Source organism: Podarcis gaigeae (genome assembly GCF_964106915.1).
Source record: "Podarcis gaigeae genome assembly, chromosome: 6".
Classification (NCBI taxonomy): domain Eukaryota; kingdom Metazoa; phylum Chordata; class Lepidosauria; order Squamata; family Lacertidae; genus Podarcis; species Podarcis gaigeae.
Window position 1 is genome coordinate 71,600,712 of NC_139682.1, and position 25,580 is coordinate 71,626,291.

Sequence of the window (25,580 nt, forward strand, 5' to 3'; positions counted from 1 at the left end):
CCGCATCCCGGAGATGACGTATGGCAACCCTGCTCCGAGCCGACGCTCCGTAAGAGATACGTTGCAGTTCGCGCTCGGCGCTGCGCGACGTACGCACATCCGGCGGTGCCCAGTAGGTGGCGCTCCCCTTTGCCTACGCTTCCCCTACCCTTGAGAGGGAGAAGGATCTCGGAGCAACTTCCGCCACCGCCGAGGAGGGTTCGCCCGAGCCCCTTTCTACGCGGACCTTCTATCCCTTCGCGCTCCTCCTCTATAGCCGGCGACCCCGCGCAGCCAATCGGAGCGCTCCGGGGGCGGTCTCTCAGCCGCGCTCCTCTCAGCCCCGGCCTCACTTGGGCGCCTGCGGTGCGAAGGAAGCGGCAGGCGAAGCGGCGAGGAAGGAGACGCGACCAGGAGGCCGCCGACGTTCCCAGCAGCCCGGTCGCACCGCCGAGGGCTGTCGCCGCCATGGATTACGGGGAAGGTGAGGCGCTCCGGAGAGGCCGCGACGAGGCTGCCGCCGCCGCCGAGCTGGGCGCTGCGGACTCAAGATGGCGGCGGGGTCTGCGGCGGAGGCGGGAAACGGGCCTGGCTGGGCGCGCCATGTTGGTGGGGGAGGGGAGGGGAAAAGAGCCCCAGAGCCTCGCCCGGGTCTGTGCGGGGGGAGTCAATTTCGCCTGCTTTTTAATTTTTTTGCTCTTCCCACCTCCCCTTTTAAATTAATAAATAGTAATAGTAAATTAGTAATAATTCAATAAATAAATAAATAAAAATGCTCCACCGGTTAATTTCGCCTGCTTTTTATTTTTTTTGCTCTTCCCGCCCCCCCTTTAAATTTCATTTATTGAATGTTTTCAGGCAAGTGAAGACGTTCGCAGGGTTATCGGGGTGGGGGGAAAGCTTGCATTTCCTAAAACATCTGATATAGTTGAGGAAAAGAATAAATGGAGTTAATTGGGATACGCAGGAGGGGAAAAAAAGACGATGGGAGAGGGGGGGGATTCCTGGAACCGCTGAAAAGAGGGGTGGGCGGAACTCGAGGTTTGCTAGGCGAGAATTGTTGAATTGTTTGCATTTCGTCGTCGTCGAGATGTTTATTTGTTATAAATGAAAATCCTGAATACGCTTACACACACAAACACACACACCCCAGTACGATATCCATCATTATCTCCTAGCCTGGCCCTTGCTAGGGCGCGCGGGTAGGTAGGGTGGGGTTCCTGCAACAGCCACAGCCGCACGTGGAGAAACCTTTTTCCTAGGTTCACCCCCCCCCCCAACCCAGGGGCGAGACTAGGCTTTATTTCACCCGGGTCAAAGACCCGGTTTGGCACCCACCCATTTGCACACACAGGTTGCAAGCCTCACTGGTGCCCCTTTAGAGGCTGTGCCTGGGGAAAATAAAACCTGGCTAGCCCAGCCCCCTTCCAGCTACGCCACTGCTCAATTTATTATTATTATTATTATTTATTAAACTTCTATACCGCCCTATACACACAGGTCTCAGGGCTGTTCATACGATAAAATCGCAATATAAAAACCCAAGATACATAATCAAAATACAAACAAGAACAGCCCAATAACCCCCCCTGCCCCAAATAATCAGTGACGGAAAATAGAATTTAAAACACACAATATTTGTAATAAAACATATAAAAGTAAGCACCCATCAGGTATTGTCAAAAAGTAGGTTCAAAGATCAATTAACTGTCTTTCGAATCGAAATATTTTAGCCAATGGGTTTCCCCCCAATTGTAACCCTTCATAGAAGCTCTCTGATCCAGTGGAGGCTTCCATGAAGGGGCAATGGGAAGCATTTTCTATTATTCCCCCTTCCTTCTACATCCGTTGCCCCCATCCCCAAATCTGATCCAAGAGTTGGGGAAACCTTTAGGACAGCATTTGGTGGGAATATCTTTTTAGGCGCATCCAAAACACTAAATTATCTGGGTAGTTCATAAGTTTGAATTTAGAAAATGAAGGATATTACCATTTAAACTCTGTTATAGCTGTAATACTTCTTCCTTGGAATGAAGAGCTTTTAATAGTTGTTGCTTTAACGTTGACAACTTACTCTTAACAATGATTGGAAAGCCTACCAGATCTTTTGCCACAAGTTGCATTACTGCTATTCTTTCTTATCTTTTCTGCAAGAGTGGGTCAGGAAAAATGCAAATAGATAGTTCACAAAAGCAATTCACATGCCTTCTGCTTCTCAGAGGTTACATCTGGGACCCAGTGTACTTTTACTGGGTTCGTATACCTAAGTGCAGTAGGTGGCAGTCCAAAGCAGAGAAGCATAATAATAAATCTGTAGTCTTATGTTTGTATTTTGTTCTGCTATGTTTGGGGTGCCAGCCCTTGATCTGTCAAATCCTGGTATCAGAGAGGTTGATTGATTGCAGTCAAGTAATTCCACAAAGCCAAGAATACTATTGTGTAGGAGAAAATGGCATCTACAAGAGCTGGTGTCTCCGTAAAGAACACATGTTTTTCATTTAGAAGTGGATGACTGCTGGTGGAACCCTGGAGAATAGGAAAGTGACTGAACTAGGCCTTGAATTGGTTTTCCCCTTCCTGTAGGGCAGGTTTTTTAAAAATTGCGTCTTTTGCTTCTGCCAAAAGACAATGTGGGGCGTGTGCCAGCTCTTAAAAACTTCTTCAGGCTCCCCCTCCCCTTTACTTGTTCTGGTGGAAGACAGTCCAGAGGGGGCCTCATGCGTTGGGTGAGATCCAGCTATCTTACACTTTGAGAAGACATATTAAAATTGGTGGACTCTCCACGCTGCTCGCAATATATATGATTTCTATTACACGTGCAGAGGCACAGAACATAACCCCTGCTTAAATTGGGAGTTGCCTATATAGTTAACTATGGCTAGCAGCTTTGAAACAAGCCAGGAGCCCATGGTTTAAAGCAGGGGTCAGCAAATGTTTTCAGCAGGGGGATGGTCCACTGTCCCTCAGACCTTGTGGGGGGCCGGACTATTTTGAAAAATAGATGCATTTTAAATAAAAGGACACATTCTACGCATGTAAAAACTCGCTGATTGCCGGACCGTCTGCTGGCCATATTTAGAAGGCGATTGGGCCCGATCCGTCCCTTGGGCCTTAGTTTGCCTACATATGGTTTAAAGAGTATATTAGTTAATAATAATAATAATAATAATAATAATAATAATAATAATAATAATAATTTATTTATATCCCACCCTCCCCAGCCGAAGCTGGGCTCAGGGCGGCTAACAACAATCAAAATAGTCCAACATTCTAAAAACATTCATTATAAAATTAATTAAAATCAAGTTAAGATCAAATTAATGGCATTTGGTTGCACTTTATTTAATTATTGTTAGGTTTATTTCCAATCTTTTTTCCAAGGTGGCTTACACTGTTATTGCTGATCCACTAGGAGAGGTCACGAGTCTCATTTTAATAAAATCAACTTCCTTCCGTTCTTAGAAATGGACCGTGACTATGGGCATGGTGCCTATGGTGGCCCAAGAGCCATGGACTCTTATATGAACCAGTCATATGGAATGGAAAGTCATGGAGGTGGTGGAGGAGGCGGTGGTGGTGCCAGGTAAAATACTGAATCACTTGCCTTACATATTAAACGAAAGCATAAATATGTTTGACAATATATCCTTATTGAATTTAAGTGTTCCTTGAACATGCCATGTTGATCCTGTGCAAAAAAGCACAGGAAGGTACTGTGTGGTAGATTTTTTTAAAAAATATTGGGGTTGGATTCTTTTAATGATGTACAGTGCTGTAACAGATTTTAAGATGACTGCATGCATTTGATCTAGAGTCTCTGACATCACCGTTGAAGTAGCAGCATAGAACGTATAGTTGAAGTAGACAATTTTGATTACATTATTTGATTTGATTTTAGCCTTCAATTTTCAAGGAACATTTAAATTTCACTTATTTAGCGCTAATACACTTTGTTAAAATGTTCCCTTGTAGACAAATTGTCATGTCCAGATTATTTTATTGGCAGGTACTAATTACACTAAAATGTGTGTTTGGCTTATTCTACAAATTTTTTGTGCAGTGATCTTACCATTTTGTTCTTAGCGCTGTAATGGGATTCTGATAAGCTTTTGGATTTGCACGGTGCCTGCAGTTCATGTTTACTAACTTAAGGCCATCCTTTTTATGCAAAATTTGTTTTCTTTTAAGATCTGTGCATTTTAAACAAAATAACTGGATGAAACATTAAACTTTGCTGTATTCCCATTTTTATATTTTAATTATTGTATGAGAATGCAAGACTGCAGGTCGGCAACCCTGAATCCACAAGATCTTTTGTGACATTGAAAATCAGGAAACTGCACAGTTTTGTTGAAGAATTGGTTGATATCCAATACTTATGCATAGTTAACTGTCTCAAGAATAATGATTAAGATGTACCTACCGTTTAGTAATCTGCATATGATTGGAGTTCACTGATCAGAATTAATTTAAAATCACTGTTGTAATAGACACTTCTGTAGATGGTATTTTAAATATGCAAGTTTGTGTGACTGAAATTTTAAAAATGAAAATGGGTTATGCTGTTGTAAACAAGGATAGTATACATAGTCACCAGTGTCCAATTTTCAAAGTAAAGGCTTTTTCTGTTTCTACTGAATTAATTATATTTTTATGCTGGGAGAGACTCCCCTTTATAGTGCAGTTGTACCTGACAACTATCTCCCCCTGCACTCTGCCTATTCCTGTACCTCAGTAAATAAGTAAAATACTGTTCTAGATGGTTTTTGATGTTTACATGTAATGCATAGCCTATCCTTCTATCAAGGATACATTGATACTGAAAACTTATACTTGCCTTTTCAGTTCTATACTAAAGTACCTTCTTTAGTCTCTAGAATATGCCAAATGTAATAATAGAATATGGGGTATTCTGGCAGTTGGACTGTATGTTGCAGAAATAAGAAAATTAAATAATTGCACTGTGAACTTTGCAGGGATTAAAAGAAAAAAGTATCAAGTTGTAATTGCCTCTCATTATTGATACTATCACAATTTTGCCGATTGAGAGGAAAGCCTTTTAAATGCTGTTAACTGTTGTTAGGTATGACTTCAAAGATAAAATAGTTTTATTAACCTTTAAGTCTGTGCAGGTGCCTGCATCTGTAAGACTAGGTCTGGGCACAAATAATGAGGTTTAAATACTGCTGATAGACTAAATTTAGTGAAGTTCAGGTATTCTGAACTTTTAATATTACTTTTATGGAAAAATGGCTCAGATAGCTTTCTGTCTGGTCATATCTTGAAATTGCCCAGCCCTAATCAAGGCAAACCCTACCAAAGTAAAATATACATTGATTTGAGTTGATAAATGTCAACTGATGACTTGTCTTTTGAAATGTTTTAACTTTAGTAAGCTTACTTTTTTTTTCCTCACTGCAACTTTTCCAGGTTTGGACCTTATGAGTCTTATGACTCCGGGTCTTCTCTGGGTGGGCGAGATCTGTACAGATCTGGCTATGGTTATAATGAACCCGAACAAAGCCGCTTCGGAGGTAGTTATGGTGGTCGATTTGACAGCAACTACCGGAATAGCCTTGACTCTTTCGGAGGTAGAAACCAGGGCGGGTCTAGCTGGGAAGCACCTTACTCACGCTCAAAGTTGAGGCCTGGGTTTATGGAGGACAGAGGAAGAGAGAGTTACTCTTCCTACAGCAGTTTTTCTTCACCCCATATGAAGCCTGCACCTGTAGGCTCTCGGGGGAGAGGAACGCCTGCTTACCCTGACAGTGGATTTGGAAGCAGAAACTATGATGCTTTTGGAGGACCATCAACAGGCAGAGGCCGTGGCCGAGGAGTAAGTACAGAATCTTTTCAGATTCTTTTCACTAGTCACTCTTTTAAACCCTTTCAAGACCATAGCATTTAAAACAAACGGGCGCTGTCCAAACACAGTGCACTTTTGGCCAAACTGTTAGGGTTGATGACCTCCCAATCCCGTTTGGTATTTACCTAGAACTTAGCACCCAGTGTTTCTTCATTTGCAAGCAAAGCACTAAGAGATTAGTTGCTAAGGCTTTTATCAAATCTCTCCTTTTGTTTGAAAGGTGAAGATTAAGGCAATGGGTTTGGTCTAAAAGGGGTTAAAAGGAATTGCATTTTTCCTTGTTAACACTAGCATCTTGGCTAGTGGGAGAAGTCTTGAATCATTGTAAAGGTTAATTAGAACCTTTCTCCGTTCTGAGTAGCTTAAAGGTGCAATGTATGTATACTGTTGAATTTTAGGGGTTGAATGCCATACATCTGATTTTGTCCTGATAGGCAGGCAATCAGTTCTACATACTCATTCTTAACTTAATGTAAGGTCACTAGACTTACGTGGAGTAATGGGTATAATAAAGATGTGTAATAAGAAATTAGGTGATTTGAAACTATAGTTAAAGGGGCGCCATCAACTTAACTAATTGTTTCAGAATGAAAACTAACGGTGCACTGAACAGTTTTGTCTAACACTTGCGTGATTTATATATAAAATTTCACACAACATGTTCTTGCATGCTGAATGTGATGTTCCAGTGCAGCTTCAAAATTGCAGTTGAAACATTGTGAAAAGAGTAAAAAACCCTCAAATAATAGCAGGAAAAACTTTTAAACAGCTGCTAGACTCCTGATGAAATACTTCAGGTTTATAAGATGATGATGTCCCATTAACTTACTTTATAATCTTATATCTCATTTTAGTACAAATAGTTAAGTTATAGAAGCTTGTCTTGATCTCATATATGCTATCATAAATATCATCAGCATAATATGTTTCAAGAAACTAGCTCTAAAAAAAGCATAAAGTAGTTTATTTATAGCCTAAATGTAGAGATAAAGATCTTTAAAAAAAGAAAAGGTGGTCTGCATCCCTAAACTGTTCTTTCAAAAACGTTTTTAGCCATGTGGCATTCCGAAGGATACAATTGGCATAATAAGATTTAAAGCAGAGAGACATAAAAGGAGCTAGGAGCCTTCTTGTAGTTTGGTAATAAAGTACTTTGCATATTTGTGTAGCCCTTGTTGTCAAGACTTTCTTTTTTTTAAGTAGGTTTATGATACTGAGTGAGTTAAAAGTCTCAGGGAGTATTGACAGTTCACTTTTTAAAACTTAAGTGTGCCTTTCTTGAACTTGAAATACTTTGAGGAATAAGCTACTTACTGTACTTAAAATGCATTGCACCTTTAATGGATCTGGAAATATTTGCTTGTGCAAATGTAAATCGCCAAAAAGTGTCCTTTTGATTTATGTACATTCAGCGTGGAGATATTGCTAGATTGTTTTTTGCTAGGGACCAATTTGTAGACAAAGTGAAATTTAGAACGTGTGCATGGACTTTGTTAGCATATTATTTTAATGTTCTCTAACATATTCTGGTGTGCTAGTGCTATTTGTTAGTCAAGTTAGGGAAACTTATTTCTGCTTATATGATTTCACTTATTCGGTCAGATGAGCTTGCTTGATTTAATTAAATGTATCTGTAGGAAAGCTTGCCTGCCTTTTGGTTGGTTCCTTCCCTTCAGTTTGCTTCTATTTTCAGTGCCTTAAAATGTGTGGAACAAGCCAATTTAAGCATCCTTATGTAGATGTCTGAGAAAGGAAGAGAGGAAATAGTCTTTTCACACCAGTAGATGACAGTTTGATCCTTGTTTCAAAACATTTCATGATACAAAGCAGTCTTGTTTTTCTGCACTCACTGCCGCAAACCCCCTCTTCTTGATAAAGGATAGAAATACGTTTTTGGCTTTGTCTTTTGTTAAATGTATCATCTGGAGAATCTGAAGAGAGGGAATATAACTGAAATTAGAATATAACTCAAGATCTGGATTTATGACTTCTCATAAGCAGAAATTCATTTAATATAAACACTTTGTGGTCAATTAACTGAAAAATGAATAAGCTTGCAGTTCTGATGTGTGTTAACTTGCTAGTATTGCGTTCTTTTCCTGGAGTTAAAATATTTGTAAATATGTATTTGTAGGAATTATGTTTCTTGCAACCAGCCATATCATTTTCTAATACTTGCTCTTCACCTGTTTACAGTACATGGGAGACTTTGGAGGCATGCATAGACCTGGAATTGTGGTAGACTATCATAACAAACCCAGTAATGCAGCAGTAGCTGCACGAGGAATAAAGAGAAAAATGATACAGCAGCCGTATAATAAACCAGGTGGGACATTTATCAAGAAACCCAAACTGACAAAACCTAATGTGAAGATGAACCAAAACAAACCTAGTAAGTAATTGAATGAAAGATACAAATAATAGCGCTATTTAACTTTTTCTGGGAGGAGACATTTATGATGATTTGCCATTCTTCATTTTTCAGCCTCAAAGCCCCTTTTGAAACTAGCACAAATTAGAAAATTTTATCTGCTACTTAAAATGAAGTCACTTTATCAGATTTGTGCCTATATACTATTCTCCTGTGTGAAATGTTATCTTGGAAAATTAGTCCTTTAATACATGTACGCCTATATTTTGGAACCTCTTCTGGCTTCTTTTATTGTGAAGACTGCTTGCTAGATTCTGTAGGATTGTTACCAAGAGAACAATTGCTGCTTAGACGAATTTCAGACCTTAATGTTTGAATGCTTATGGAAATACAATATTCAGATCAGATTTTTTTGTTGTTACCTTCTGCAAAGATTGTTGACTTGCTATTTGAAACAACAACAGAAAGTTAACATTTTTTTTTCTGCACTAACTTCACTAAGCTTGTTTGTATGGATTGCTTTGTATGTGTATTTCATCCTAAATTTCCCCCTCATACTTTTTGGGCACAGTGTGTGGTTGCTATTTGAATTGACTTGAAATTTGAGAGGACTCCAAATGGCACACGTGCCACTTTGCAATATCTCTATTAGTGAAATACTCATAATTGTGATGAATGGAGTATAGGTGGCTAAGTTCTGTGGCAGAAATGTGAGAGGTGGGTGGAATGACTGTAACATATTGCATGGTATCTCCATGTGTATTCCTAGGTCATAGAGACTGGGCCACTTGCCATCAGTGTTGATGGGCAGGTTTGCTCTTCCTGAATGGCTGCATGTGAGAAAGTAAAGCAGATTTTCCCAAACCCAGCCACTGGCCATGCTGCCTGGGGCTCGTGGGATTTAAAGTCCAATAATATCAGGAGGGCACCAGGTTGGGGAACGCTGGAGTAATGGGTCGTCAGAGGGAATGCTGGTTGGGATGGGGGCATAAGTACTACCAAATTTACTTTCAGAACCTTGAAACCAAAATAAGTATTTGCTTGCAAATGTAAATGTGCCATCGAATCTAATGCACACCTTAATTTTCACAAAGTAATTTGGCCAAAAATGGTGAGCATTAGATTCGAGTAAATACAGTCACTTGCGGTATTCATCTAATATTGTGCATTTGGGTATTGCTCACTAACATCGCATCAGCTATAGCTTGTGTTCAGGGGTGGCCTGTGCAATAGGTACAAAAGATATTAAATATATATAATGAAAACTGGAAATTAAATTTCCTCTTACAGTAGAAGCATACCGGACTAGATTGAGAGATTTCTCATAAGGGTCTCTGCCTTCATCCATCCACCTGTTTCTATTTTGTCTTTATTTTGAGGTAGATTATCCTGTTTCTTGAATGTAAAAATATGTCCTACTGGTGCCCTTAAGCTATGATTTTTGTTTTTAACCAGCAAGAAATTGACAGTGGTCTCTGTTTGCTGGAAATATCTTCAAAACCTTGTTTCAGTTGTCTTCATCTCATTTAAGCCAACCTGAGATTTAGGCTTAAAACTTGTTCTTTATATGAATAAGTAACTTTTTAAAAAAGTCTTCTACTGTTGCATATGGTCTTGTTTCCACAGTGTAATCAATGAGATGGTCTAAATTTTTGTTTACCATTTCTTGTTAATTCCTCTCACTGGGGTTGGTGGTCTGTTGAAAGCCTCAGGTATGCTATTCTACCTTTGGAGTCTGAGAGTAAATGTAGAAAACACAACTGATTCTTTCATGCGCACAATATGATGACTGATTTTAAGTGTGATATAAACAACGGTGAATTTAAAAGGTGTGTAACCAATGAATGGAAAACCAATTACACAGTATGATGATGTAATCCTACATGTGCTAGTTCTGCTGCATTCTCCCAGTTTTGATATAATTTCAGTACCAGTGCAAGAGCTTGATTAATTCAAATTATATGTATTTTCTTTGTGGTTTTTTATATAACCTGCAACTGCATGCTATTTTCTTTAACGTATTCTTTCAGTTTTCTATAACCAAGCTTCCTATTTTCCCAGTTTCCCAAGGATTTAAGCAAAACGCTAGGTGAGACAAAATATTACACTGCAGCTTGATTCTCTTTAAATTTCTTCCTCCTTTCATGCTAATAGAACCATGGACACCAAGCAAGAAAGCTACTACAGAGGTAACAATCTCCAGCTTTGCAAAATATTGTACTTTGCAACAAGCATTAGAGTGTGTCTTGATAGTTAACACAAACACCATATATGATCTAGAAGGCCATGGGGCACAGTGATGCCTGTCCCAATGAGATTTTTCAGTCTCTCTCTCCCCCCCCCCCCCTTGATAGTGCTGGACTAGAATAAGAACCTGCTCTTAATACAAGAGTGAGGATCTCTGTGGTGTGATCCAGACATCAATCTAAACAGATTAGAATTCAGTGTCACACTATTCCAGTTGCTCCATTCTGGGGGTTCACCTGACCCTCCGCAACCCGATTGGGGAAAAGGAAGGGGGAAAGCCCCATTGCAGAAGTGGAAGACGTTGCACTCAGCTTCCACTGATGGGACTGGTTAGGTGAATCCTTCCCATTGAATTTTAAGGGTAGGCAACTGGTGGTTCTTTTATATGTGCCATTGTGGTTTTAGTCTTAATAAGACATAATCGAAAGGCAAGATAAAAGCCATGTACTTGTGACTCTTCACCTACTTCCAGATTTTGGTCATGAAACCTGCATTTCTAAAAAACACATTTAATACATTTATATCCTTCCTTTCCATCATGGAACTCAATGCAATATCCAGCAATAGAATGAACACAGCGAAAACATAAAAAATGGCTGCATGAACATGGCACAACACAAAAACCAAAGACCCTCTCAAAGCCTGGTAGAATACAAATGTTAAATGACATCCGCTAAAAGCTCAGTGTAACAGTTCTGGTGCTCCTTGTCACATGTGCCACCACAGGAAAGTTCCTGCTTCCATTCTGACTTCAGATGATGGACACTATGTAGGGAACCCCAGGAAATTTGCTGTATATGGGAATGGTCTCATAGCGTACATCCTCCTGAGACTGATGGGGCAATTCATTAAAGTTGGAAGAGCAAAGGTTGAATAATGGAAACTTAATATTAGGAAAGTGGAAATACATGTTGGTAAGATTAAAGGATAAGGAGACTTCCATTTCTGAGTTGGGCAGCTATTAGAAAAGCCAGGAAAATAGAAGCTTTTGTCCCGTCAAGAGCCTGAATGTTGAGCAAGATACAAATGCTCTTGTAGCTGACATGCTTGGTTGATCAGAATATTTTATCACGCCATGTGCAAAGTAGATGTTCCAAATCTGATAAAATAATTTTGATCAGTCAAGCATGTCAGCGACAAGGACATTTGCATCCTGCCTAATATTCATTAGCTCTAAGGGTGCAATTCTAATGATAATTACAGTTTTAAATGCATTATGCTATGTAATAGCACAACTCTTCAAAAGGTTTGACTGATGGATTGTTAATGCCAAATAAGTGGAATTTAAAATTATCAGTTTCAGCTGAATCCAATATTTTATCATATAGTGGAAGTTAACCTTCCTCTCCACCCTTTGCCCCACCCCCACCGCTCAGAAAAAATCTTCTTTAGAGGGCAAGGAGAAGAGAGGAATGTGAAGTCCTGTTCTGTGAATGAGTGGATCCCTGCTCCACTCGCCCACAGACAGTGTTCAATGCAACCAGATTTACTCATCACCACACTAAAAATGGTCTTGTAGCAACTTAACATACAGAAATACACAAACAGAATTTACTTTTTTAATTCATTCCTCTTAATTCAAGCTGATCACTTCAGCTAATTGAATTGAATTGAATTGAATGTTTTCTTCCCGTTCTGGAATTAATGTGCCACGTTTTGTCCGCTCAGCTGTTTACTCTGGAAACTTGTGCGTTTTGACCTTTCATTAGGGTAATGAAGCTGAAGCAGGTGGCGCAATTGCAGATGAAGACTTTACACAAGATGCCTGTGATGGCATCTGTCAGGAATTTGAAGGTAAGCCTGCTTATTTTATCAGGTAACTCAAGGTACAGTGCCTCTACGGTTTCATCTGGTGACATTTTCAAGAAAAACTGTACTTAATGATGTGTTATTTCCTGCAGTTGTGTGTTTCATCTTCAAAAAAGAGAACGTTTAGTTCTATGGCTCTTGACTGTGACAAACGTATCATTACTTGCTTGTGATAATGTTTTCTTTTCTATACCCAGATCATGTATACACAACGCTTATTTGACTTTCTGTTTCCTGTAGCATTAATGCTATCACTTAAAATTAGAGCTCTAGTATTGATCATCCTTATCTTTGTAGTTACTTAATATTTCATGGTATTGATTTTAAAGTAGACCAACTGCCAGCTGTTCTTCACCATAAATTGGTTGTGTTTATATATGCTGCTTATTAAAACAGGTAAACTATCTATTTCTAGGAGAAAGATGTTTCAGTTGCTAAACCATATCTTCAAACCCACAAGCAAGAAAATTCTACATTGAGGTTGAAATTCTGTCCTAAACTTCTTTTTCCCCTGATGTGCTTTGCTATTGTATACGGTCTGTATGATAAATGAGGAATGCTGGGAACTTGCTACAAATGGTGTGGAGTTTCTTGTCTCAAAACCTTGGGTGTATCTCATACTGTGTAATAGGCTTTCCATTGAAATACTGTTCACTGAAATACTGTTTGTGCTGCTATGATTATAAGGTGAAGCGGAATCTTCTTTTTTTTTTTTTTTTACTCCAAAATCGAACCATCTTACCACTTCAGGTTACTACTGAAGCCTGTTTTGAGATTCTAGTGTAGTGTTGTATCTGGATTCATATTGATGGCACTTTAGCAAATTCACAAGTTGTTCCGCTTAAATCTTCAAATAAAGCATCATGCTGGAAAGTAGGAGTCTTGAGTTGGTTTCTGGACTTGAGCCTCCATTCCTCTGGACTTTAGTAAATCTAGAGATTTAGAAGGTGTCTGCTGATCTTGGGAGGCAAGGTGCAGACTTTCTCTCTACAGAACCCGATGTCAGATGGCTTATACAGCAGTTAAACAAGGACTCACTTGCGTTTCCTTTGAGGTAAGGTGCCACATTGCAAGTTCATCCCCATGGAGCACTTTGGAGAGGCCTAGGGATTCTTTGGTGGAATGGATTTCTCTCTCTGTGTAAAAATGCGAGTGGAGTGCTTTCTCTATGTACTGGGGGAATAGTACTTCATGGTTTGCTTATCACCTCCAAAAGTAATTGTAGGCTGTTCTGGTTATTATTCCTACCTTGGGTGTGAATAGCAGTCAGAAATTGACATCATTGGTACCTGTTTTTAATAAGGCAGATCTTTCTTTCAAAGAGACATGCAAAGGAGAGAACAGCTGTTTGGCTGCTTGAAAATCATGTCCAGATTGACATCAAAAACCCCATTTTGCCTGTGAATTGAAAACCTGCCCCCCCCCATAAATGCATGGAATCCGTAACATCTTTGAAACGAAATTTTGAAGTTGCTTTTCTGAATACGCAATCGCAAGTTTGGAAGAATGAGGACTGTTCATACATTTGGGTATTTGTATTTAAACCCACCAGATTGTCAATCATTTGGGGGGAACGATTAGGAAACCTGTGCTCAATGTTGTGTCGTAGTTTAGGGTTAAAGTGTTCCATTTTATTGGGATTTTGAAGATTGCATGCTTTTCCTTTTCAGATGAGTTTTCCCTATTCAATAAGCTGTCTTCACAATAAAACCAGGAAGCATCTAGCTTAAAACAGCATAAATTTTATGCAGCATTAAGTTTGATATCTCCTTGATTGTAGGCTCTACAACTGTTTACTGTTCTCTGCTGGTCCCTTACATAGTAGTGCCTTTAGTATCTAGGCACAATGAGGTTAGGTTGGCTTTATCTTTTGCTAATTCTCAAACCTACACTGAAATGCTTGGATATTCCCTTTAGCTTTAAATTAACTAAGCCCTGGTAGATGCCGTTGGCCTAGGTGGCTTGACATTATTCCTCCTTATTGACGCCCTAAGTGTAGTGGTTGAGATGGAGTGGTGTAGGGTAAGTTGGACTTCACATTTCCCTCTCGTTGGAGTCTAGAACGCAATGATTTATTTATCTCTTTAATTGTTTTCAGGTGTCAAGCCGGAGGTGAAAAATGAAGAGGAAGAAAAACGTCGAATTGAGGCAAGAAGAGAGAAGCAAAGGCGTAGAAGGGAGAAGAACAGTGAAAAGTATGGTGATGGTTACAGGTTTGTGGTGGAAATGTCATGAATTTGTCCCCAGCCAAAATTCACAGGCGTGCAAAGTGGGAATAGCATCTTCCTTATGCTGTCTTTGCTCTGCCTGCTCCATGGTGTCTTCTGCCTGAGCCCCCCAATGCCACATAGAGAGTATGCTATATTTCCATGTATCTGGAAGGGCAGACGCTATGTATTTCATGATAAGCCATTATTCCTGAACTATCAGGAATACCCAAAGAATTATTCATTGTAAGGACAGAATGCCTGCACACCATGTTGAGGGATCTCCTAGCGAATGATCATTTAATCCTCTTGTGAAGAGTGTGTGCTTAGTTTCAGTGGGAAGGTTCACAAGTTGTAATGGGTTTATTTGGTTTTGTTACCCGTTTGTTGTTGTTATTGTTGCTGCTATATCTGTACCCCCCCCCCCATCTGACTGCATTGCTGCAGCCACTCTGGGCAGCTTCCACCTAATAAAACATAAAACATTGAAAACTTAACAATACGGGGCTGGTATCGTGGCTAAAAGTGAGCTGCAAGCCCAAAGGTTCTTGGTTCAAATTTTGCCATGGTCATAAGCTCATTGCAAGTTTCCATGTTCAATATGGAGGTGTAGTGCATGAAATAAATGTGTTGTGGCACTTGGAACATTTGAAATGCTATATAAAAATGGTAATTGTTGTGATTTACTGCTGTGGTTTAATGTTTGACAAGTAAGACTTGCTCAGCACTGTCTGGCAGCGACATCAAATGATGTCCACCCACTTGCTCAATTGGACTTCCTGTCCCTTTTCTCCCTCCACATGCCCCAAACGCGTGGAGCAGATTTTGGGAGCGCATGGAGGGGTGAGGTGGGAGGAGAAGGCTGTTGCGGAACTGGGATGTCCATTTGCACTATGTTGGATTTGTCCGGGGTCTTTGATTCTATATAAACTTTGAAATCCTGGACTTGGTGTGTTCTGTTAACAAGCAGAAAGTATAAAAGTAGCTGCTGTTTTGACTAATATCACCTGCTTAAACAGGAGCGATAACATATTTCTCTAGAGTACAGTAACTTTAGGACTCTTGAGTCACTCCTGTTAGATTAATACTGCGGATTTCTATTATATTGTAGTACTGTGATTAAAATGTGTAACTAGGTGTGCTTTTTACTTTTCTGCCACCTCTGCCTGGGTAACCATGTGTCTGCAACAAAGAGCCTTGTTGCACATTAAAGACCAATGCCTTGTGGCAGAATCTTTTGTGGGCTAGAGTCCCATCAGAATGAGGATTCATTTGAATTTCTCTCTGGTCCATGAAAGCCTGTGCCACAACACATTTGTTCCAATCTTTAAGGTGCCACGAGATGAAATACTGGTCTTGCCGTTCAACTCAAGGCATGCTTATTCAGAAGATACTGTTTTTTCCCGCTCTATAAGACACACACGACCATAAGACACACCTAGTTTTTAGAGGAGGAAAACGGGGGGGGGGGGGATCTCTCCATCTCTGCGCAGCGCCTCTCCAGCGAAGTGGGAGGAGAAACGGAAGAGGCTCTGTTTCTCCTCCCGCTTCGCTGAAGGGGCGCTGCGCAGCTCTCCTTCTCTACGCAGTGCCATTCGCTCCATAAGACGTACACACATTTCCCCTTACTTTTTAGGAGGAAAAAAGTGTTTCTTATGGAGCGAAAAATACGGTACTCTCACTTATTTCTATTTCAGTTGCCACCTTGTACGAATAACGTCTTAAAAGGGTCCAAAAGAAACTCCAAACTGACTTAGATTATTGTGATGGAACCATCTCTGTGTTTTTAACCTTATATAACATTTGTCAATGAAATGAATTGAGTGTTGCAGTGGCAGGATTTTAACAAATTCTATATCTCTCTGTGCAACATGTCTCTATCTTCTGCCAGAATGGCATTCACCTGCTCATTCTGCAAGTTTCGAACATTTGAAGAAAAAGACATTGAAGCTCATCTGGAAAGTCCTGTTCACCAGGAAACGTTAGATCATATTCAGAAGCAAACCAAGTTCGATAAGGTTGTGATGGAGTTTCTACACGTAAGTTGTCTAAATGGAGCTATAGATTGGCTTGTGAAATGCACGATTCACAGTGGCAATAACCTTAAATTGGGAAAATTGAAAATAGTATTTCTAACACCATAAGTAAAGTGATACATTTTTCTAAACATAAATAATGTTAAAGAGTTCTGATCACTTATGTTACTTGTTTTTATACATGGAGTGTGTTGCGTGACAAAGCCCACCCCCCTGCTAGGACCAGTACTTTAAAATAACCTTCACCTTTCAGATACCAATTTCTGTCTTCATTTATACACCCGGGATAAATGCTTCATCTTGCTGCAGCATGGCAGGGATGGCATTGACCAAGAATAGCACAGTGATCAGGTTTGAAAGAGCTTGCTTAGGCATGAGTGCTAGCTCAGGGGAATTCTCAAGATCTCTTCTTTCACTAGTGAACCCCTTTGCTGGATTGCAAAATGCTTTTGAATCTGCTCAGTTACAAAAGCAGTTTGCAACACTGCTGTCTTTATGGGGTAGTGGTGAAAGCCTCTACTGTTTTCAGAAGATCTCTCTCTCTCTCTAAAGCACCAACCCCCTTTGGGCTCATCAAACTAATTTCATAATACTTTGGATCCTGGCCAGTGAGTCTGGTAGCTTCAGTATGTGGGAGGTGAATTTAAAACAAGTGAAGATAATGTTTGATTTCCTGAAAGTGATCACACTCTCTCCCTCCTCCCCCCCCCACCAAGGAATGTATGGTGAATAAATTCAAGAAGACTGCTATGCGTAAGCAGCAGACTACTAGCCAAATGGAAGCTGCCCAGATGACTGAAAAAGATGTTATGGAAGGCAAGTAGCCTATGAAAGTGTCTGCTGTGTGTCAGCATAGCAAATTTGTCATGTAGGCACAGTCTAGAACTGTACGTTAACAAGGCCAAATCATATTTCCTAAATTTGGTCACCAACTCAGAAGTTGGGGGTGCCGGTCTCTGGGATAGGGCCTGTTTTTAGACACCTGCCAAAAACTCCTATTCCAGCAAGGCTACCACAGTGTACAAGTTAGATGTATTTGTATTATTTATTTATTCTACTGATCTTATTTCTGATTTAATGATAATTAATTTATATTTCATGTATATTTGTGTTTTAATAGTTTTGCAGATTTTCGCTGCATTTTATGGATAATTACATACACCGCTTAAAGAGTTTGTCGTCAAGAGGCCCTATGAATCTTACTTAATAAATGCATTTTGAAAACGATATTGGACTTGATGGGACTTCCCATTTAACTAGCAAGGGCAAATGGTTCTGTAAACCTAAGTGATTGTTACTTAAAACAATCAATTTTGGGAGGAGAAATGTGGTAAATGTCACTGCACCAGGCATTTGCAAAACTCCCATATTTGATGCCTACTTGTAAATCTCTGTAGAATAACCTATCACATTTAAATGTGATGGTATCATTACCGTATTTTTCGCCCCATAGGACGCACTTTTTCCCCTCCAAAAATGAAGGGGAAATGTGTGTGCGTCCTATGGGGCGAATGCAGGATTTCGTTGAAGCCTGGAGAGCGAGAGGCATCGGTGTGCACCGACCCCTCTCACTCTCCAGGCTTCAGCAAGCTATCCGCAAGCCTTGCAAGCCTGGCGGGAGTTCCCGCGGGCTCACAAGGCTTGCGGGCAGCAGCCTGCAGCCCGAAGCACAGGGCGCCCTCCAGAGCGCCCGGCGGGAGGCTTAGGGCGGCAGCCTGCCACCCGAAGCACGGGGCTTCGGGCAGGTGTGTGCAAGGCTTGGGGCGGCAGCCGCGGCTGGGGGGGGGGGAAATAATTTTTTTTATTCATTCCCCCCCCCAAAAAAAAACCCCTGAGGTGCGTCCTATGGGCCGATGCACCCTATAGGACGAAAAATATGGTAATTGGCATAAATTTGGAAGAAATTCTGGTTCCTCCCTTTCGTCTCATGGTTTTGCAAAATCCTTTTTGTTCGATATGCACACACAGATCCCTTAACCCTTACTACATGTCTTTCTCTTAGCATAATCTGTTACCCTTAACATACTTGTTTCTTTGCCAGGTGTCACGGCTGATGACCACATGATGAAAGTAGAGACTGTTCTCTGCTCTGCATGCAGTGTTTATGTTCCTGCTCTACACAGTTCTGTTCAGCAGCACTTAAAATCTCCTGAGCATGCAAAGGGAAAAACGGTAAAATTTGACTGTAGAGTTTCCTTTTACCTTATTGATTGACCACTAAAGGGATAAAGATGGTCTAGTGCTGGCATCCCCAACCTTCGGCCCTCCAGATGTTTTGGGCTACAGTTCCCATCATCCCTGACCACTGGTCCTGTTAGGTAGGGATCATGGGAGTTGTAGCCCAAACATCTGGAGGGCTGCAGGTTGGGGGTGCCTGGTCTAGTGTGTGTCTTGGTCCGTTGCTTCATTGAGCCCATGCTTCCCCCCCCCTTTGTTTGCTTTGCCATGTCATTCAGCCGTCAATATCAGCAAGAGTTCATGATTATACCACACAGTAGTACAAAATTTAACAATCCTGTTTAAGACATACCAGCTCCCGTGTAAATTAGCAGAAGAAAGGGAGAGTACCTAATGAGATGCATATATTTGGTTCTTATATTAAATCTAAGCGCAGTTGGGAAAGATCTGGCTGGGTAGTGGTTAAGTTTACATACTAGCCCAGAGCTGTGGGTGCCACACCACAAGCTATGGGATTGGCTTTCCCGGCCAACTGAAGATTCCACTTGGAATCTGATGATTCAGCTTGGCCACACCCACAATCGAATCAGTGACCCAATGGCTTGCTCGCTAGGACTAAGCTGTAGATGGATACAGAATATTGACAAAAGCTAAGATCACCTTTAGTGCCAATCCTCCTCCTTGAATTTCAACTTTGATTAGATCGTTTCCCCCTAATTCTATGGTTCTCTACACTTAGAATCATTTGAAAATGAGTAGAAAGCAAAACTTAAGCTCAGTGCTCATTTGTGCAGACAGTTGGACGTACACAAACGAAGTACGACAGGCCATTCCAAAAGCAATAAAGAGAACTCCATCCTGCCACAAATAAATGGTTAGCGTTGCAGTTAATAATGACACCTCTGTAGTTGCTCTTATGATGGACGAAGTCCAATCATAGTTTTGCACTTACTTGGCTTTCCCCGTGTATAGGTTTAGTTTCCAAATAGGTGAGTACTAAACTCCAGTGAAACTTTTTCAGCAGTACTGCAGGTAACCTGAAGCAACCATGCACACATAGGATCATAAAGCCTTTGTGGCTCATAATGTATGGACTCCTATGAACAGGAGGAGGAGAGGTTACCCCAAAATTATGTTGAAACACTGACAGGAAAGTAAACACTGATATTTTTCCTCTTTGGGGTAATAAGGAATTGTCTTGATATTTTTAGGAAAATAAGAATTTTTTCACATTATTGAAAGTCCATTGAAAACCAAAGTCTAAAAATACAGCTTACTCCCCACTATAAAAACAAGTTAAAAAAATAATAGCCTTAATCCAGTTGGTGCCTTTGCAGTCACAGAAATGCGTTGGAGAAGCATCCAATAATGGGGATGGGTTTCTTCCACCAATTTTCCTCTCTTCCTTTCTCCCTCTGCCCCCTCAAGCTGTCCCAGTATTCTCAACAGATCCATTCTAGAGAGTTGGAGGTTACTCCAGAACAGAGTGGATAGTGGCATGGGGAGGGGGGGAAGGGTATTGGACAAAAATGACCTTGCCTCCCACCGTTCGAAATTAGCAGGGCACCCGGCACATTTTGCACCTAAAGATTCTCCATTTGCGAGCACCTCCAAAAGTCTGGGTGCCATTTTTTGCACCTGGCTGACACTCAACAATTACTGAAATGTATGTGCTTTGAAGCCTCAAAGTATATGTTAAGGATAGACAATATGTTAAGGAATTTAACAATAAAGAGTAGAGTGTTTTGAAAACTGAAGTATGGTACCAATATTTTTATTGTCAACACCAAATTAAATATGTATTAACAATTTTTGCTAAAAATCTGATATTAACAACGTGACACTTATGTGAATTGCCTATTAGTTCATATTTTTCAAAATAATAAATAAAAAGTTTTGCGCGCCCCGCCCCCCACGGCATTCTGTTTTGACACCCACAACCCAGGTCCCAGAAGCCATTTGGCTCCTAGCTTTTTTATCCCAGTTTCTAACACTGTTGCCTCCTCTTCTGCTACCTTGTGTGTTTTCCATTTATAGCTTGCTCTTATCATTTCGTCTCCTGTGGTTGACTGGAAGATGGATAGAATTTTATGTTGTCACCATTCCCCGCCCCCTGAGAAATCAGTGCTATTAATAGATAACCAATGAAGTAATTCATGTCCTATTTTGTATACAGCTTAAATTTAGTGATTGAATAAGTGTTTGAAAGTGGTCACTTGGCAAGCCATACATTATTTTGATGAGATTAAGGGTGTTGCTAGCGTGTTTTAAAAACACGGGAACTGCTACAATGCCTTATGAAGCCAACTTTATTTCCAGGTGTTGACAATAGGCCTCAAATAGTATGTGCTTGTATATCATAAAAATTAATGCAGACAAAACGGATTCATACTTAAATCAAAATCCTGTTCTGCAGTTGATCAAAACCAGTAGGGTTTGAAGATCATTGCAGATTCTTGTTTAATGATCCATAATAAATATAAAACTGCAGAGTCCTAAACTATATCCTTTTATGATTGTACTAAAGCCAGTTGTTTAGTTGGTACATAGCACTTTTAACAGTAATTCAACTTTTTTCTGAATATTTTACTTTTACATTTCTCTTCAATAACCAGTTCATATGTCTGGCTAATATTGCATTTGTTATAATGGGAATTGGATGTCTATTTGGAATAGGTTTCTAGTGCTTGTTTTTACAGTATAATCTTGTTTACAGACTTACAAAGAGCAAATTAAAAGAGAGAGCGTACTAACTGCTACCAGCATATTGAATAACCCAATTGTGAAGGCACGATATGAGCGCTATGTCAAGGTAAGCTTGCAGTATGACCTAACTTTTTAGCGGCAGGTAAAGAATGCTTAAGATCGGCTCCTGCATGATTTTCTCGATTTGATCATTTATAAGTGAAGTAATCCTATATTTTTAGTTGGGTACCTGCACTTAACATCGGTAGATAAAACAGCTGCAATCAGAATAAATAAAAATTAATTGATTGATCAGAAGGGCTTGTCTGTTGATCAATTAAAATGGCAAATATTTGTGGACTAAAATATTTCCAGTGCAAGAAACTATTTGTGTAATAATGTACACTATACCTTAGAAAAAGCACTCCTTTGTGAGGTGGAAAGGATTAAGATAGTGCTTGTCATTTGCAGTTTTTTACTTGTTACTACTTCTTAAAAACCTGTTTGATAAGAGGGTGTTTTTAGTGAACTGAAATATTTCTGATCAATTAAAAGTTGCAGCTCTTAAGTAGAAACATGAATTTCAGCTTTAGTACTCAGTATTAACTGCCTTGCATTATCTTAAGACATAATTTGGTCTAAATGGAAGAAACGGAACGTGTGGCTATCAAGCCATGAAAACCTCAGCAGCCTAATGTGGTTTGAGTTTGCGACTGTAGATGAATTGGTAGGGGCAGTTTGGCTTCCAAGTCCATTGTCCAGAGGGCCAGGGAGAGGCAGGCAAACCTCCCCTGTTGGAAGAAAGACTAAACAGTTCCTACTGTAAAGCCCTGTTGATTGGTTGCTGGAGGAAAACCAAAAGGCAGTCTTTCTTTGTCTAGTTTCTGGCCTCTTGTTGTTATTTGTAGGCAGCTTTCAGGGCACGGCCATCACAAACCAGCTTGCATAATCGGGAAATAAAATACATAGAAGGAAAACTGCCATAACGGAACATAAAATTTTAAAATGCACAGGTCACTTGGCTTAAAAGTTACTGAGTAGTAACTTAAAACTCTTGCATGTTTTGCGACATTAAAATATCTCTTTTAGGAAAAGAAGCTGTTTGAAATAAATAGGTAAACAGTAAAACTTGTAGGTTGGAAATGACATGCACATCTGTGGGTAGGGATTCCCTATATGCATTCCATTTAATCACTGGGCAGCTAGAAATGGCGTTGTAGAGGTGGACAGGGAAGGGGGAATGGCAACTGAAGGCAGATTGTCCACCTTACTCGTATCCCTGCCTGGCTTTAACCAGCAGAGCTGAAGTAAGCTTGTGGCAGCAATTCCTCTGTCTGACCTCTGATTCTCCCAGCCCCAAATTATTTCCCTTCCACTGTTCCTAATAGTAGGGAAGTTCACTACATTTGGTTTTCTCCCTGGTTTGTAGGTATGTCAGGTACTGGGAAGGCTGTGGATCCTTCAGATCCATGCTTGTCCCTGGCACGCGTCCAGTCTTATCAATAGCATGCCTGCTTTTCACCCTGACTGACACCAGAGTTGGTCAACAGCTAAATAAATTTACGTGGCATTGGAAGGAAGCATCCAACATTGGATCACCATGATGAGATCGAACAGAGGTCTCTATCCTCAGAGAGAGATCTAATGCTTCCTTTGTTCTCTGAGATGCCTTCCCAGAGATCATAAGATTTTGGGGTTAGTGTGTTACCTATCTGGTCCCCCCCCCCCCATGGTGATTTTATTGAACTTTGCAGAATATGTGAGCCAAAAACGTAATACGGAATTAATCCTGCTTGTTCCTGCACGTACATTTTAAATGCAGGCTATCGTTTTACTTATTTATATTTGCAGCAGTTTCGTAACACTCATTATTTAAAGATGCTTTCTAAGCATGCCATGGGAATTATGTGTCCGGTTTTATCCTGCTGTTTCCTTGCATCTTCCACTGCGTTCTTCACCCAACATGCTTTGCCCAGTGTTGCTAATATTTATCAATGTTCTTGCTAGGGTGAAAATCCATTTGAAGTTACTGATCAGACTCCTGAGCAGCAAGCGGAAGAAGACAAGGCAGACGAACCAGTGGAGGAGGAGGAAGAGGAAGCAGAAGCCGAGGAAGAAGAGGAAGCCGAGACTGCAGAACAAACCGACTTCACTCTTGACCAAACAGAGGATGCTTAAATGCGTGAAATGTGCACAAGTAGAGGAAAATGCCGCTTTATTTTTATTGTTTCCGTGGCTAAGTGTAAAATTTATAGTAGTTAGAAATAAGGCTTTTTACCATCCCTACGCTATGCATGCATTCCATTTAAATTGAAAATGTGTTTGTTACTTTGTTTTTACCTTTGCTTAAAATGAAGGCAAAGCTGTTTTTAGTTTAGCTTTTATAGTAAGCCGGCGGCTGTTAGATTCGATTAAACATTGTATGGTGTATGTGTTCTTATTGTTGGTTTTCCTCTCTTGGTGTTGAGAATCGGAAATAAAGGAACGAGACCGTTTAATCATTTCAGCACAAAGGTATTTCATGTGAATGCTACAGCTACTTTGTTTTAGACTGCATAAACTTTAAGAATTATGTTGTGAGTGTGGCCGTCTTTTGGACTGCATCACTCATTGTAAAATACATGTTACAATATATCTTGTAGTCTTTTTGTGATAAAGATGTATGTTTGTAGCAATAAAACATTTTAGAAATCTTAGTGTTTTGTTGTTTTAAGCATTGGGGCAGGGGAACAATAATTGAAAACAGTTAAACATTAAAGTAGAATTAAAACTATATATTAAAAACATACAGATAAGCACAACAAAGGCACAAAAGCCTGTTGAAACAAGGTGGTCTTCGCCTGCCAGTCTTAACTTTTTATAGGGAGGGAGCAGACAGCAAGAAGGCCCTGTTGATCTATGCTTTATGAATGCTGCTTGGAAAGCAGCCTAGTGGCTCTGCTCCACCTGGAAAGCTTCTGCTAACATGTTGCTACCAAGGCCAAACAAAATTTTGCTTTCCTTTCCCTTGTTTGTCTTGTATATTTCTGAAAGGTGGCAGCCCCCATCCTCGAGACGTCCTTCAGACTATCTACAATGTACTATGCACTTGCCTTATGAAAAACCACAGTGTTCCCTTGGCAAAACCTAACAGTTTTCCCCAGACCCTTGAATTCTCCCACACTACTAAAGAGAAAGACCCCGCAGGCCTAATTAGGCTCACTGCTTGTTGTATGGGCACTATTTTACCCTGAGCTAACCTGTTAGTCTCCACTGCTTTTAAAAGTGCATAGATTGTTTGTCGGTCCTTACCACAGAGGTAGGAACTCAGGGCTGTCCAGAATATCTTTGGGTAATGATCATTTGTCCCAGCCAGCATTGTCTTCGGGGAAGCATCGTAGCTCAGCAGAAGAAGACTTCAGTTCCGATTCCCAGCATCTTGTGGGACTTGAAGACAGTGCTGTCCAAAATTTTGGAGAGTCAAAGTAGACCAGGAATGGGGAACATTAGTCAAAGATGGTGAAGGGCCACACAATCCTCAACCCTAGTGAAGACAATGATGGACTCCATGGCCCAACATAACTCAGCTTCCTACCACAGAAGTTGGCGTCTGGCCGTAGCTGGAAGCCACAAGTGTTCCTCTTCTGTCTTAGCGTAATAATACTGTGGAATGGAGCTTATAAATATATCAGGCTAACTTCCGTAGTTAACAGCAATTTGCCATACCCAAACTGGTTAAAAGCAGAAATTGGAAATGAGTTGCAATACCAACCCAAATGTTGATGCTGGGTTTCATTTAAATTACCATCCCTTCATGACATTGCGATGCTCTGTGCCTTGATGCGGTGTGTTGCACCGGGAACTTTAGGAAGCCTTTGTGCGCTGGAGATTTTGTCCTAGCTTCCACAAAGGGGTTAATACGTTTCCAGCCCTGGGGGTTTTTTGATTGCCTGTCTGTGCTGAGGTCATTGTCACTCTTAAATGACAGATGTCTTCCTGAAAATCCCTTGCATCTTCCCTTGTGATGTAAAGTTCAGCAACTGCAATAACAGGGTGTTGTTCTCTAATAACTGTTAAATTTATTCTTTAGAGATTTTGCAAAAATGTCCTCTTGCTCCTACAGGGACTCCCTTGGCACCGAAGTCTGCGTTTTCTTTTTGCATAATGCCTGTAGATTTAGAGTCACCGTACTCCCAGTTGTACCGCTTCTGTAGCCCTGGTTC

The 25,580-nt window shown here is 40.5% G+C and overlaps 2 protein-coding genes across 5 annotated transcripts in view; one reads left to right on the forward strand and one right to left on the reverse strand.

Moving 5' to 3' along the window:
• Positions 1-24,074, forward strand: ZNF326 (zinc finger protein 326). 4 transcript variants are annotated; one of them, XM_083743464.1, is made up of 12 exons: positions 1-463; positions 3,442-3,562; positions 5,410-5,815; positions 8,042-8,237; positions 10,371-10,405; positions 12,173-12,257; positions 14,371-14,485; positions 16,371-16,518; positions 17,232-17,331; positions 18,557-18,687; positions 21,410-21,505; positions 23,386-24,074. In XM_083743464.1, the coding sequence occupies exons 1-12, from the start codon at positions 448-450 to the stop codon at positions 23,554-23,556; spliced, it is 1,620 nt and encodes a 539-aa protein (XP_083599590.1). In that variant the 5' UTR covers positions 1-447; the 3' UTR covers positions 23,557-24,074. The 4 variants fall into 4 exon arrangements, with proteins under 4 accessions (XP_083599590.1, XP_083599587.1, XP_083599588.1 ...); XM_083743461.1 differs by having other exon boundaries at positions 272-463; positions 14,371-14,467; XM_083743462.1 differs by lacking the exons at positions 10,371-10,405; positions 12,173-12,257 and having other exon boundaries at positions 272-463.
• Positions 1-25,580, reverse strand: part of KYAT3 (kynurenine aminotransferase 3) — a 339,825-nt gene that overhangs the window by 224,344 nt on the left and 89,901 nt on the right. The window lies entirely within an intron of this gene.